Source organism: Seriola lalandi, unplaced genomic scaffold (genome assembly GCF_002814215.2).
Source record: "Seriola lalandi dorsalis isolate HSWRI2012SDOR001 ecotype SW California unplaced genomic scaffold, Sedor1 jcf7180002054688, whole genome shotgun sequence".
Classification (NCBI taxonomy): Eukaryota; Metazoa; Chordata; class Actinopteri; order Carangiformes; family Carangidae; genus Seriola; species Seriola lalandi.
In genome coordinates, this window is record NW_019525241.1 from 1,622,988 (window position 1) to 1,639,517 (window position 16,530).

General features: G+C 40.9%; 1 protein-coding gene across 1 annotated transcript in view; it reads right to left on the bottom strand.

The window, feature by feature from the left end:
- Nucleotides 1-16,530, bottom strand: part of syn3 (synapsin III) — a 113,098-nt gene that overhangs the window by 59,895 nt on the left and 36,673 nt on the right. Inside the window, exons 5-6 of the mRNA XM_023422990.2 lie at nucleotides 2,098-2,254; nucleotides 202-291 (exon numbers count right to left, since the gene is read on the bottom strand). Coding sequence (XP_023278758.1) covers nucleotides 202-291; nucleotides 2,098-2,254 — 247 coding nt within the window. The remainder of the gene's footprint in view (nucleotides 1-201; nucleotides 292-2,097; nucleotides 2,255-16,530) is intronic.

Sequence of the window (16,530 nt, forward strand, 5' to 3'; positions counted from 1 at the left end):
TGGGTGGGTGGGGGGTTTATTTCCCTGTAGGGGGTTAAAGAAATGTTTGACTTAATTTCTGTGTTTTATATTTTTATAATAAAGATTTAATGAAAAATGGGCTTCAGTAATTCTGTGCTGATTTTTTGTGTTTGTAGGGGAGGGTGTGTTATTTTGTTCCCACACTGTTTAAATGAAGAATAATATCTGTGAGGCACTCACCATCTGTGTGTGGTTGGGATAGAAGGTTTGTTCATTCAGGGGGAATTTCTCAGCACCGAGGGAGTGGTAGAGCTTAATCATCTGAGAAAACTGCAGGCAGAAATAAACAAGACAGTCAGACATCATTCAACAGCAGAGGACAGGAGAGGTTACCCAGAATACACCTGTGTTCACAGCACATTTACAACCAGAGACACACTGCAAGTCAACATCTGGACTGGGATGGCATGGGCTTATTTTTCTGGCCCACTCAGATGCTTATAAAATGTGACCCAGTGCAGTTAGACCAACTCTGACTCGGAAAAATCTATTTTCAGATCCTCAGGAGCAATACATTTTAGATGTTATTTAATATTGAGGTGTTGTAACTTTCCTTTCTTCCTGTTTCTGGCCTCACCTGCTGTGGTCAGTGGTTTTGAACCAGCTGTGGGTCAACATAACAGGAAATTAGCCTGTGCTGTAGCTGCACTGTATTCTGGGTGTAGAAATGTGTCTACCTCTTTTATAATGGTCATATGTAATGTGCAATGTCTGTGCAAAATGGCACTGACAACATATCCTGACATTTACTGTTGATGTTTTATATCACAAATACTAAACTAATAACTAAATAGATCCAAAAATACAAGACTGGCTGGCTGCTGGCAAGGCAAGAGTCACAAAACAACATATAAATAAGTGTATAAGAGAGAAATGAACTGGCGATACTCATCAAGCAAACACAGTTCAACTGTATTTTACATTTGCAAAGTAGAAATTATTACATGAAAAGAAACATGTAGTTAATGTTCTAGATAATGTCATTAAAATCCAAAGTTGGCTCCTTCTCCGTTTCCGCAGGATTAATTATTTATTATATTGTTATTAAGCACCAGTAATTATATAGTGAATGATTACCTATCTCTAGCAACTTTCAAGTCTCTGCCATTATGATCAGAATAAATAGAAAATCTGATGGCATCAGGAAAAGAACATTTGACCATATGAAAACTTATTGTGTGCTTTGAAAAATAACTAACAGAGCCAGTGAAAAGAAAAGAGCATTTTTTTGACCACATGGTGGAAGTGTATCTGTTAGTCTCTTGGAGAATATACTTCAAATTTCGTCCACGTTCGGCTACGTCCACATTAACACGTTTTCATATTCAAGCGGCATTTCAAGACGGAAACGATCTCTGACCAGATGAGTGTTTTAGCTCCTTATCAGAAAAATAAACTCTGTCCATATTAACACACCTGAAAACGCATGTTACATGATCATTCACATACACTGGGCATGCTTGTGCCGGTGTAAACAGGAAGCAGACCGTCTACTCTGCAGTTGGTTAGTTGCAGAAATTTCAACATCATCAGTAATGCTAATTCATCATCCATGTTGCATTCACCACTGGTAGTCGAGGTTGATGAGACCCAATCAGGGAGTAACTGTAGGTGTGTACACCATCGTTTCCAAAGGTCTCCATGAGTTTTCAAACTAAAATGGGTCCAGCAGAGTTTGTGAAAGTCTCTGTTTTACGGGCAGGAAAACTCTGAGTAGTGTGGACACCGGGAGTAAACGTAGCAAAAGTGGTGTGTTTCAAAACTAAAACATATTAGTGTGGATGTAGCGTCACACAGTAGGAGACAAGACTACCATTCTGACCCCCTGCAGAGCCAAGCATTCACACCTCTTCTTGTGTCTTGTTTTCTCTTCTCACAACAGCGTGAGTAATAATGTGTGGTGGTGGTGGTGGTGGTGGTGGTGGAGGCCGCCTGCTCCGCCGGCTCCAGAGACAGGTGTTATAGCTCCCTTTAATAGCCCAAATAAATCAGCCGGAGGCAGTCGCCGAGGGAGGGACTCGCATCACCTTCGTGTGGGTTAAAGTGGAGCAAAGAGAGCTGTTACAAATCGCTTACCACCCAAGGTTTGCTGCAGAAGTTGTAGATGGAGAAGAGAGAGTTGATGCTCGGGACGCCGCCAAAATGCAGGCCAATCACAAGGTTCCTGAAGTCCTCGCCGGGGATCATGCTGTAGGCGTGCTGGCGAATCAGGACAAAGTCTGGCTTGAAGGACCTGCAGCAAGACACACATGGAGATAGAAACCATCAGATAAGCATGTTTGTTTTTTAAGAATGTAAACTGACATTCAGTTAGGATTTAAGTACATTTACAAAAAATCCTCCACTGCTGACAATTTATGAAACGTTACCCAGGAAACACAGGTGAACCCTTTATCCTTCTCTCATCACACCAACATCCGTCAGTCAGAGGATGTTTTTTCATTTAAAGATTTTAAAAGACTCATCTTCCTGTTTGACCTGACTGTGCTCAGGTCAAACATCTCCACCACACTGGCCCCTCCTGGACCCACAGCTCTGTCAGCACATTAACACACTGTACCTAGGTCTTGTTTTTACAGTCAAGGGCTTCATTATTTACTGAGGCTGAAGGGGTGAGGAAATGCTGCTCTGTGCACCTAATCTTTTTGGACCATCTATCCAATTAACACAGCCTAATCCTTCCTTTATAAACTGTTCTGGGATCAGGGCCAAGTGACCCATCGGACACCTGGAGGCTGCCTTTAAATCAGTCTACATTTCACATTAACACAGAAAATTGACTCTGACTGCAGTCAGTTCTACCTATTAATGTGCGTGTTTCAGATTCCGCTCATTTACTTTCATGTGACAAAGTGTTGTCTCACAGGAACGTGCTGCTATTTTACAGGATTGATCAGTCAGCTGTCTGAGATGTGGAGAGCTGCTAAAAGATATTATTACCTGCTTTATTTATATTTAAGAATTCTACACTGAAAATCTCCATTCCTACACTTCAAAATGTATCTGGCTCACACAGTATGAAAAAGTAAAACAGTGAATTATTAAATGTTTTTTTGGTACAGATTTCAGACTGTACTGCACTTGTAGTATTTGCCAGTTTAGTTCTTTACACGTTTATGTTTCAGTGCAGATTAGTACCACAGTGCAATCCTTCATGAAATCCATATAAAAACAGCTATAATCAAGACAAATTACACATCTCATACAGAGATGTAATATATGACATACTGTATATGTCCCTATATCACGAGTGATGTTGCCATATATGTCATATGTATATACATCCTCTGGATATGAAGTTATAAGTTTATAGCATATATAAAATACCCATAGTACATATCAAAATATTACATTTATATATGTAAGTTAATTCAAACAACATACATATAACATTTCTATATGCTTATATGTTTTTATTATTGATTTCTCATTCATTTCAAACATGTCTTATCTTCTTTTTCTGGGAAAGTGGTCTCAGACTTTTGGACCCCACTGGTTATAATATCAAAATATATTGACAGGCTTTGGGACAGATATATATTTATGTAACATATGACTACAATATAAGCATATATACTTAGACATGGCTAGACATACTGTATATGTCAATATGTGAAGTTGTTTCAATGTCTAATAGGTTTCATATATATCTTTTAAGTTTTTATTTTATATCACATATGTTTCATATATGGAAATTCAATGTATGCAGATATATAACATGAGTATGGGGTTGTATGTATATGTATATATCATGTATATTTTACATGTTCAAATACAGGATATTTGATTATGGCTTTTTAATGAGAATATACTGTACAATGACGTGTAAAGTCAAAATGCAGTTATTTCATCAAAAAAAAAGTCATTTTGAAACAATTACAAATAGAATAGCATAATTAAAGCTGAAGTCATTCGTTTGTTTTAGCTAGTTGCTAATTTTGTCTGTGTGCTGTTCGGTGCTGGGCGGGTGATGTACAGTGGGTTTTTCAGTTGTTTCTTTACTGGAAACAGCTGGAAACAGCTGGTTGGTAAGAGACTGAACCAAAACAATAAAGTTCTGAGCTGTAAAACCATAACAATGAACTGAAAGACACTAATACTCTCTGCAGAGATGAGGGACCTGCAGAGTTGGGTGGTTATTCTCTGTGCGTTTGTTACTATGAGAAACACCTTTCATAATATATACTCATTTCATCAAATGTCATTATAAATGTTTTGATGAGTGCAGCTTTAATGAGATAAGTAAAATGACTATATGTGTTTTTACTAGATTACACCTGTACCTCACCGTATACAGTAATCATCTGCGCAGGTAAACACACGCACGCATGCACGCGCACACACAAAGACACACACACACACACGCACACGCACACGCACACACGCAGGGAGTAAATGGCTGCAGGTTGTGGGTTGAAATTACAGCCAGTCCCGGGAGTCTGGGTCCTCAAGTGTTGCTTATGTTAGACGGCACGGACAAGACTGGCAGGACGGCTGAGGAGTGATCCGGTCTCGGCGACAGAGCGACTACAGCTGTTCCTCCCTGCCGCTGCGCTCAGCCGCAGTGGCAACAGACCAAAGGCTCTGCTATTTATACTGGATGGAGCTGTTTACTGAGGCTCCAGAACCAAACCAGACTCAACGGTTCATGTGAAACTCAAGTTCCTGATAAATACATGGGCTGATTTGTGTAATGTGCTTTTTCTAGCAAACACCCAAAGTTAAAAGAGAACGACATCCTGCCTGACAGTGCACGAGCAGTTCAACGCTGCACCAGCCGAAACATTGATTTAAGATACCTGTCTTATCAGCCCAACACAATATGTAGAGCTGCAAACCATCCCCGCTGACTGATGCCGCAGATTGAATAGGTTTTCAGCATAGCTGTAATAAATTAAACAACATGTGGGTCAGCTGTTAGTTATCAGTCTATTCAGCTCACTGTCCTCCGTCTCAATCACAGTACTCAAGGGAGAGGATGGGCCAGTTTATTTGAATGTAGCTGTAACCTTTCCTAAACGGGACAAAAATAGCCCAAATCTTCACAAACTATCTAAAAACAATTCAGACTTGCCCTTGCAGGAATCAAAAAACGCACATGTTCAGTAAACAGGGAGCTGAATACCCATGTTTTTCATGCTCGTACATTCACTCTTTGGAGTGAAACATCACAGCTCAGCTGGACTCAGAAGCAAAGCACGTTCTAGGTAAATGGTAAATGGACTGCACTTATATAGCGTTTTATATTCTCTCGACCACTCAGAGCGCTTTACAATGAAAGCCAGTGTCACCCCTTCACACACACATTTATACAGCGCTTTTCCCTGCACATATATAGTGCTTTTTCTACCATACACGCACATTCAAGTCATCAATATCTTGCCAAAGGACAAGAAATGTGGACTGGAGGAGCCGGAAATGGAACCACTGACCCCTTTATTAGGTACTAATGTACTACCAAAAAGTTTTACTGTTTTTTTTTTTCCGGTTCCGTGTTGAGCGTGGTGACCTTCTGCTTCCTACATTTGCCGAGGTTTAATTCCATTTTTTTTTTTAATCTGCCTTTGGGCTGGAAATGACTATACGGATGATATAGGTATTTATTGGTATCACCTACTCACCTGGACTTCTGCATCAGTGCTGTCTTTACATAAAATAGGTTTTAGTCTTCATAGTGACTGAATGCCTTCCTCACCGTAATGTTTTATTGAGTAAATGAAAACCTGAAATGTGTCAGTATCTTCACAGGAGTTTCCCCCAATACAATTTCTATGTGTCTCATCTAGTCTTATCCCTTGTTTTCATCTATTTAAGATCTGCTCACTACAAACAGCTTAACTGTGGAACAGGAAAAGCATTTTCTCTAAGCATGCGTACATAAAACCAGATAGACGACACCTTGGTGCTGCCTCATTACCACAGAGAGGCCAGATGCAGGAGAGATTCTGCTCGGTAGGATGGTTTTCACCGGGCTATGGTTAATGGAGGCAGTGCCCTATAGCAGCAGAGCATTACTGAGGTTTGTCACCCATTAACTTTGTTTTCTCTGTCTCTTCACTCGGACTCTCTCTGCAGCAGCAGGCCTGTGGGTCGTGCATTACACTACAGCAGCACATTTATGCTTTATGATCCGAATCGCTCGGGCCCTATAGACATCACTTCACGGGCGATATGCTAATGCGCCCTTTGAATGGGGTATCAGTGGTGCAATAAAGGCTGATAACAGGCACTGACAGGGGGATACCAGGGTTATAGATTAGGTCATGAGGGGGGAATGGATCCATGTGGAATCATGAGCTCACTTATAACTTATAACAGTAAATTAAGCCTGATAGGGACTAATGTGCTGGAAGAAATATCCATCTTAGGAAGTCATTCTTACAATCAAGTCACACAAGTGTCACATTATTTAAATCCATCTTTAGAACAGGGTGTTAACTGAGGATACAGTCGCTTATTTCTAGAAACATGTTTCACCAGGTGAAACTTTATTCATAAACTTTTGAATTATATCGATGTACTGACAAATTAGTGTCGACAGTGACACTGTATAACTGTGCTTGATGTATCTGTGAGTTGTTAGTTCTTTATAGGGAGCTGCAGCTTCAAACATGAAAATCTCAGATGAAAATCAAGTGTTTAACCTAGTTAAGATCCATATGGTGGTTCTTATATAATACAAAACATATCGTGAGTGAAATAGGCAGATGAGTGAAATGATTGAGAATTTACACCTTGCCGCTGCAGCAAACCAATGACAGTCTCATAAAAACAGATCCAAGGATTCATACGTCATATAACTAAGGAACCGATCCTGTCAACCTGCGGGGACGGGGAGCGATAACAACAGGTAACTAAGCTCAAAACATTGTTGTTTTAAAAGACAGAAAGATGTTCACCACACTTATACTTATATGTATGTGGTTATGAACAGACTGCGAGCCTGACAGTTGTGTATTACCATTATACAATACTGTCCAACAGTGCCAACAGGATGTTTTCATCAGCATTCCTGGAGCAGGAAACTATTCAAACCCATGACAATATGCTGCTATTTGGTCTCCAGATCCATTTATCTTACAGAATCTCTGACCTTCTAATAGGCTCCACAGGGATGTCTGAATTGCAGGGAAACATTTGTCCTCATAAAGGCCCTGTGCCTGGCTCAAAAGCTGGTAAGAGCCTTATCTTCCTACATCAGTCTGTCTCTCATTGATAAGGATAATCGGGGTAGAACTCAGCAGGAATGCCACAAATGTCAAACCGTACATACCGAGGATCAGCAGAGCGCTCGTACACAATGGTGCATTGTGCCTAACTGGCTCTCCGTCATTGGAGGGAAATGCACCTTGGAGAGAAAAATCAGTGTTTTCCTGCTTTCCAAACAATATCGACATAGTGCCACTGAACTCCTGTCCTAAAAAAAGTTCAATATTTTGTGAAATACACTTTAACCTTGTTTTATCATTAGATTAGAAAATTGATAGCAGTTTCATATCTATGCATTAAATTCAGAGCTGGAGCTGGGAGGCCAATAGCTTAGCTTAGCATAAAGACTGAGAGCAGAAGGACACAGTTAGCCTGGCTCAGGCTCAGAGTTACTACCAACACTACATAAGTTTACTAATTAAAGTGGCTATAATTGAAATTTTTATAATAACAATGGATCAAATGATTATGTTATGTGAATGGGATGGCTCATAGTGATAATCCTCCACAGTTCCCCTTAGCTCTATGGAACATTTTAGCATCCTTTAGCTCATTGTTTTGGTTTTTCAGGCCAAAACTTCATTGTTTCGTTTCTCTCACTGCCATCAATCTTGTATCCAGCAGCAGCTGCAGACAGCTGTAAATCCTACAACAATCTACTACCACTGTACCGAAAGGGCAAACAGGAAAAGGTTAGTGACTGGCATGGTAGCAGCTAAAGATCCAGTTATTTCCCTCAGGGGTTGATGAAGACCAAAAACAGGGCAAAAAGCAGAGTGAAAACTGGACTTAAATTCATCAGATGGACAGTCACACAGCTTCATATGAATGCTAATGTTTCACACGTTCCCCATAACAACATGTGATAATATTATTGCATGTGCAAGTATGGATCTGGAACGTAGCTTAGCATAAAGACTTTGCTGTAACTGTTTTATAATTATTACTATTATATAGTAACTAAGAAATAGCTTCACTGCACAACTCCCTGTAAAACTACATACGACTCTTTTTACTGTGTGTGTTTACAGAATAAATAGAAATACAATGTGTTAATGAATGAGCTTTAAAGATGTTGGCAGGCAGATTTTTTTTAACTTTGGACAGAGGAAGGCTAGCAGTTTCCCACTACTTACAGTCTTTATGCTAAGCTAGGGTATGCTATGCTAACTTGGCTACAGTTAAAGCACAGATAATGACAGTGGTATCAATCTTTTCATGTACTTCCTGAAAAAAAAGATAATAAGCAATTTTTCCAAAATGTCAAACCAGTTTTTACTGTTAATATGGAAAGGATTTTTGAAAAGTACTTGACCTCCAAAAACCCTGCAATACAACAGTCAGTAAGCTGCCAGTTTTCTCTGATGCAACTTAGGCAAAGCTGGTTTTACATGAATATCGTGCCTTGTGCAACTTTGAGAATGTAACCATTGCGAATCAAAAGCAATTGAATCAATCATTAACATATGACACAGATTTCTTTGTCAAGCTCTTTGGCAGTGCTGCAGCTGTTCTCTTATTTTTATGCATCAAAATGTTTAGTCACATCAAACATTAACCTCTGATATTAGCTTTGGGGGTTTCTTTAATACTTGCTTTGGCTCAATGCTAATGAAAACTTGGTATGCTGTTGTTAAATGATAACATCGTCAATCAAAAACAACTCAAATGGGGTTTTCCAAAACCCCCTTCATCCACTTTGTCTAATTTTGCCAACCATTTTTTTTTTGTTGTTTTTCTTGTTTATTTTAGTTGGTAAGTAAAGATTTACAGGGTGGATGGTAAAACAATATGAAATGTTTAAGCAAAGTTTAGTCAAAAGGTGGATGAAAAATAGGAAGAAAGTTAATGAAACTGCAAACAGAGGAAGTAAAACCAATTAGTTCTGACGACTTGGATCCAATCACAACAAATGGTGATGTTTTGTATTAAACAACTGGTCAGAATCAGACACTTTATGCACATAAGACCAACATATCCACAGAACCCTGGAGAACTCTGTGTTCTCTGTGTGTACAGTGACTCCCTGTAGCCTAGCATCATGTTGTGGTCCCCTGGCCTGGATCTAGCTCTCCTTGTGGTTGCGGCTGTGGCTCCGAGCCCGGTGGCACCTGGCAACGGCTAAGATCCTGGGCGGTGGCCCGGTCAGGGCTGCCAGAGCTCTGGATCGCCTCCAGCTGAGTTCGCACTCCAGGGCTCATCTCCACACCAAACTGAACACAGCAAAGGTCACGCAGAAAACAAAGAACACGCGCCAACAACTGAAATAACGAGCTGTAGATTAATTTGAATTACACCTTTAAATTCCAAACAGGAGAGGGTGTAACTTCAGCACATCTACCAGCAGAGCAAATCAGAGAATGTTTAGTTGCTTAACAGTGATTGTGTTGAGGATTTGGAGAAGAATCCCCTGGGATGCAGATGTAATGAGGGACGGAGCAGCAAGAGCGATAGAGCACCAAATGACCTCTGGCAGAAGGGGAAATGAGTGTTGTTAGGAGTTGGAGTGAATTAGCGGGGCCATTTGTATTCATGGCTATATTACAAAAGCAGGGACGCTGGAGCGAGCCTCACGGCCGCTGTATGCTTTCATTACGGTCTCAGCACCGCTAAAGGAAACCACCCTCAGGCCTCCTAAAGCCATGTCTGAACTCAGCATGTCTGTGAGTGGGATTTATTTGCTCGGTAACAAGATGAACCTGTATGAGGTATTAGGTGTTGAGGCTGTTCAGGCAGACAGTCCTTCACTGATTAAAATGGGCTTTCACAGGGGTCAAGCAAAGGGGGAGTTAAGTTTTGTTTTTGTGTGTGTGTGTGTGTGTGTGTGTGTCTGAGTTGTCTTTGTGTGGTTTGAGCGTTAAATCATCACCTGAAGTAACCAGAGGAGAAGAATATTGAATCCTGAATCTTGTATTGGAAAGGAAAAAAAGGGGGTATGGCCCCATCTGTGCTGAGACCAAAAGCTTTCAGGGCAGAAAATTAAATAGAAGGAGAAAAAAAAAAAAAAAGAAGAAATCAGACAAGGATCTGCTATTGTAATCTGGCCGCCTCTGTCCCTCCACCTGTGGGGCTGAGGACGGCGAGGAATGTGACGGGCCAGTTTGAGAAAACGACAAGAAACGCCCATCTCAACACGAGCTTCAGTGTATTGAGTCAAACTCAGAAAACTGTCTAAAATCAGTATTGACACCAGTTTCAGCTGATGTGAGAACTGTTTAAATTGTACATGATAACGCAAACGTCATTTCCTGTTGCCACTTGATACATTTAGCCCTTTTTGACTATTGCTTACCATGGTGTCTTTCATGGAACAGCTGAGCTAAAGTGCCTTACAACATCCACTGACAGTTGGGCTCAAGTCAGCTCGGTTAGAAAGAAATCCTCCACAGTTTTCAGACATTATCTCTGTGTATTTAATGCCTCGTCGCCGTGGAACGCCAGCATCCACCCACTGTTAATGTGAGGGTGATGTGTAAGCTAGCCTGGGTCCAGACCTCTGAATTTCTGATTTGCTCACCAAGTCACATAAGACTATTTTTGCGTCCATTGTGTCTGCCAGTTAAAGAAGCAGTGGACTGGTTAAGGCGTACACCACATACTACCGGCTTCCAAGGTGCAACTCCTGGCTGGGTCGGACCCTTGTTGCACGTCATATCCCTCCTCTCTCCCCATGTTTCCATACTGGCTATTAAATAAAGACAAAACGCCAAAAGATAAGTCTTCAAAACAGAGAAACAGTCAGACAGCTACCCACACTAATATGTTCTCCCACCAGATCAGCATTTTAGCTCCGTATCAGAAAAAAAGCTCCTTCCAGATGAACAGGCCTGAAAACACATATCACATGACCATTCACGTACAAGCAGGAAGCAGGTTGTCTACTCCGCAGTTGTTAGTTACAGAAAATACTACAAATGAAGAACAGCGAAGGCAGTTGTAGCGTTAAAATGCAGAATTTAACTGCACAACAGCTGCTAGCAAAGACAACAAGGTCAGTGATGTTTGTAATTCATTTTTCGGGGAGCGAACGCGGGTGTCTGTGTCACTGTTTCCATAGTAGCGTGGACGCCAGGAGTAAACGCAACAAAAGAGATGCGTTTTAAAACTAAAAGATATTCGACTGGATGTAGCCTTAGCGAGGGGGATTAAAAATGTTAGCTAGCCACATAGCTACATCCATATAAACTAATAACAAGCAGCTGCACAGAGGTTATAAGTCCACTTACAGACATAACAACTCTCAAAGTGAAAGTTTTTTTTACTGTTCCTAGAAACTGCTACTGATTTCAGGCTGAATGAATGATGTGAAAGAAAATGGCACTTCGTTCGATTGTGAGGCCACATGTGTCGCCTGCTCCTTATGAGCAAAAGGAGCTATGATGCTCATTCTAACCCGTTGTTTGTGTGTTATTTAGTGCATCCAAGCAACGTGCTGTATGTGTATAAAACTGCTGCAAACTTGCATGAGTGATTTATGACATTAAAGAGATGAGTGGCGTGGCCTGATGTGAGTAGCAGTTACTTTTCATAAAGGTTTGCTGCTGTTGTCTGTTGGATAAGATTCTGTTAGTTACACTAAAAAGCTCACAGCTTTTCTCCGATGAAACATCACAGTTGTAATGAACGCGTCTTTGTAACTGGATTGTCTCATGTATGCAGTGTCGTACAATGTGGTGCTCAAAGTTTAGTGTTACACGGAGGACAGACTCCCAACAGTGAAGTTAAACCGCCACCTCACACTTTAGCTTTCACATTTAAGCCGCCGAGCTGACGCTGCGACCTAAAACTACCTCCATAAGTACAGCAGCAAAACAAGCTTAATAAACTCCTCAGTCACCAACAGTTAACACTCCCACGGCCCGACATTAATCACCACTAATTAATCACACTTTTTTTTTACCACGGGGGGGGGGGCTGACAGGACGGTGGAGGAGAGAGACGCTGCTCTGTGGCTTATCATACTCTGGCCGCCGTGATCCGTCTTTCAGCCAGACCAGTGCTCCCACTTTGAGCCGAGCAGCTCGCTGGAGGTTTTGGCAGCGGGGAGTGGAGAAGCCAAAGGGCTGACTACAGCAGTGCAGCAGGGAACAACATGCCATAACTACTGTACCTTGTGGCGTGTCGCTCTGCTGTACAGAGCGTGCCACGTTGCACGTCGCACACAGTGGTAGCAAGGTTGCATTTCTATTTTATGTCCTGGGACCAAGAGCCAGTGGTCGGACTCGTCATGTGGTCATTTCAGTGGTTGCTCTGGCTCATCGGCTCATCAAGACAAAATCTGTGAGAAGAAGCTGAAGGAAAAAAAAAAAACTTAACCAAAACAAACACATCTGCCACAAATGATGCTGTCAATTAAGATTTTCAAATCTATAGTCGACATCTTTTCAGCAATAGCCATTCAAAGTATTTATATTCTTTAACTACAACTGTATACAGTCGTTGTTGTGTTAGTGACGGAGTCAGCCATTCCTGCACTGGATTCTAATTCCCTGGTGAAAACCTGTGTGGCTTTAACTGTGACAAAAAGTTAAACTGGCTACAAATTACATTACATTTAATCATTTGTCAGACACTTTTATCCAAAGCAACTTACAAGTGAGGGACATCACTTCAGTTCAGTAGAAGACCTGGTGTAAGTAAGAGCTAGTTAGACATGTTATGGTGTTAGAGGTGTTAGGGGAGGAGGTGCTCTCAGAGGAGATGAGGCTTCAAGAGATTGTTGAAGATAGAGAGGGACGCTCCTGCTCTGAAAGCATTCAGTAGCTTGTTCCACCATCAGAGAACCACAGACCAGAACAGTCTGGACTGAGACCGTCTTGTGTGCCTGGATGGTGATGACATACGATATTCCTTTAGAGGAACACAGTAGAAGAGAAGGAGCATAAGGCTGTGTGATTGAGTTCAAGTACATGGAGCAGACCCAGAAGTCTTTCTGAAGGCAGCATGAGTGACTTGAATTTGATTTGTGTGGCCATGGGTAGCCAATGTGGGAGTAGCAGAGTGACATTTGACCTTTTGGACTGATCTAAGACCAGACAAGCTGCTGCATTCTGGAGCATCTGTGAGGCTTTCACTGAGGCTGAACTGAGGCCCACTGGAAGAGCATTGCAGTAGTCGAGGCGAGAGATAACCATGAGATAACCTGGACCAAGAGCTGGGTGGCGTACTGAGTCAGGTAAGGCCTTTTGACGGGGAGACAGATGCAATACGATCAAAGAAGGAAGTTAAACGAACTATGTCTTATTATTATAAATAATCAAATTATTATATCATAACAGATGTGATAATTTTACACCTTGATAGGACGGTCAAATATTTATCTGATCACATCCATAGACAGCTTGCATGACTGGATCTTTGTAGTTCTCCCTGTGAAAAATACAGAGATGTGATCTGAATACAGAGCAATCACCAGATGTTCTGTAATCAGTACGGAAACAAGAACCTGCTTCACACACTTATTTCCTGCATTCATGGTTCCACTGGATACCTCCAACTGTACAGCAGACTCATTTTTTACTAATGTGTTGCGAACTTGACAGAGGTGAGAGAAACCTGACTGTATAAACAACTGTGAAACCAAAGCCGTGTGAGAAAGTGTGCTGCTGCATTGAGCCGGCAGAGAGAGCATGTCTGTGGACAGAGGTCAGAGGTCACGACGCTGTGATCACAGCAGCCAGGGGAACACGTGGAAAAGCAGGAACTTGCTTTAAATATACAGTGTGAACGTGTCCGTAGGCATGTGTGCAATCCTCCCGTGATCCCTCTCTCCCACACACACACACACACACACACACACACACACACTCGCACACACACACACACACACTCGCACACACAAGGGAAAAGGTAATTAGACAGAGTGCATTTAGTTCGTACATGGGAAATTACTGTTTTGTCTGTCCTCTGTTTCAGTGGATGTATTACAACATTTTTCTGGCTCAGAATGAAACACGTTACTATCAAAGATCTAATTAGTTTTCATTGGCCATAATCTATGACAAGGACAGATACTGATCAGTTTTTTTTAGCCAATTCTTAAAGAAACCTCCAGTGTCTGTACTCAGTGAGGGAACATTATGTCCCACATGCTTATGTTATTATAGCTTTCTTAATTTACCTTTTTTGTATCTCATTGTCAGCTTTCTTACTTTCTTTCTTTGTAGCTCATCAGTCATCTGTGAAGCACTTTGAACTGCACTAACCTGTATGAAAAGTGCTATACAAATAAAGTTTGATTGATTGATTGATTGTGATGGAAACACGGCAATGACTTGGGATTTGGACTTTTTGCTGTCTGTCTAGCCACTTCGCTTTACTAGTCATCGACCAATCAGACTACATGCTAGAAAGAACTGTTACTCTATTTGTAGTTCAGAGCCATAAACCGCAGCAGTTTGTCAGTGAACGTCATCGTTTGTGAACAGGGCAGCGGTCGGACCATCTGCAGCCAATTTGGCTTCTGTCATTACAACCATATCAACCCACACAATGACCTCTGTGTCAGCGCTGACAACAGGTTGCATTGTAACATTAGCAGCATTACTGCCCCCGTCTATGATTATCCTCGCTTGGTTTCACACTGCGCTCCATGGTCGAGCCGTTTCCGCTACAAATGCTGCTTTCATTACCGATAAGAAAGTTATTCTACAAAACTGTGTACGAGTCGGAGCCGAATACATGATCAGCTGATTGTTCCTCAGACAGGTGAGAATGAAGGCCGGTGGGCTGACACCGGAGATTGATACTGGAAATATATTGTGTAAGACCACTCCTCCAGCCATGACAGATGATGCCCTTCAACAAGAAGTTAACATCACCATCTCTTTAAACTGTAACTCCTTTTGTTTGTTCTTTTGTCACTGCAGCAAAAATATGAATCCGTGTACTAAAGGTGCTTCTATTATTTAAGTGTAGGTAGAATAAACAAGCACTAATGATATTCATGGAATATTACAGATAAATAAAAATTCATTGGTGTTACAGAATGAGAAATAATTCATGACTATGTTTACGGTTAGGGGATTACAGCAGTTTTCTTGTAAAGAAAGAAAGTAATGTTTACATTCAGTGTTACACACCAAAATCCATTGTGCGTATTAGCCAGTATATGTGTTTAGTCCATTTCCTTTTCTTAAAACGTTTTTGCTGTGTAGAAGACTCACTACGGTGTAAGTGCAGACAGTTGGACTCTACTTGGATGTTAAATTGCTACGTAATTGTGTGACGGATATTCGTAATTATTATGTTAGTTGCATAAACAAAAACGTCAGAGCATCTGCATCACATGAGGCAAAATACTTTAAATTACATGCTATCTTACAAGTTGTGCACATGTTGTTTTTTTGTTTGTTTGTTTTTTTTTACCAATCTTTCATGTATTATTTATGATCAGCAGAATAGATCAAGGCAAAGTCAAGCTGGTTTAGTCCTACTTTAAGAGAAAGGAAAATCTTACTGCTGAATATTACATATTTCCATTATTAGTATTTCCATTGTAGATCTAATTTCCTTGCTGCTCCAGTATTTAATACTCTTACTTTTTGTTTAACCTGCATTTCCTGATTTTTAGCCACTTGGGGGAGCACAAACATGTTAGCAAATGTTGCTTATGCACACAACTCTGATATTCACTCTGCTTTTAGCTCTGTTTTGGTCTCCACCACATTTTTCACATTTAAGTGCTCCACTGTGTTCACTGGCTAGTTGCTAACGTTGCTAACTACATTTGTGGTGTTGGGCAGCTGGTGTACAGTCAGTTTGCTTGCTGCTAATCAAAGTTACATACCATCAAACCAAAACAATAAGCAGAAAGATGCTAAAACGCCCCATAATCCTAAGAGGAAATGTGGAGCCAGTTGATAATTATTTGCAGTTTCGTCATGTTTTGATGTGCTGATTTAGTAAATAAAACACTTGTGACATTCAGATTGAGGCAGAAACATGATGTCATATTTGCCATCCAGATCAGCTGATGATTAGATCTCCCTCACAGAACACAGTAGTCTATTTCAACACCCAGCTCCATGTGAACTAACTGGAGCCGCTTACAGGCCACAGAAGGACTTTTCTGAAACATATTAATAAACTAGAAAATTCCAGGGAAATTTTGAGTGCCACGGGGGCTACTGCCGGGATGAGTACATGATTTATTTCCAGTGTTCAAAAGTCACCCTGATCATATTCTGGTTTTGAGAAATGTCTTGATATAAAAGACTCTGATATAAAACAATGTCACATCCCTCCATCATGTATTATGTGGGAAATATCTCATATTCTGTCTTGTTTTTTTTAATAAAA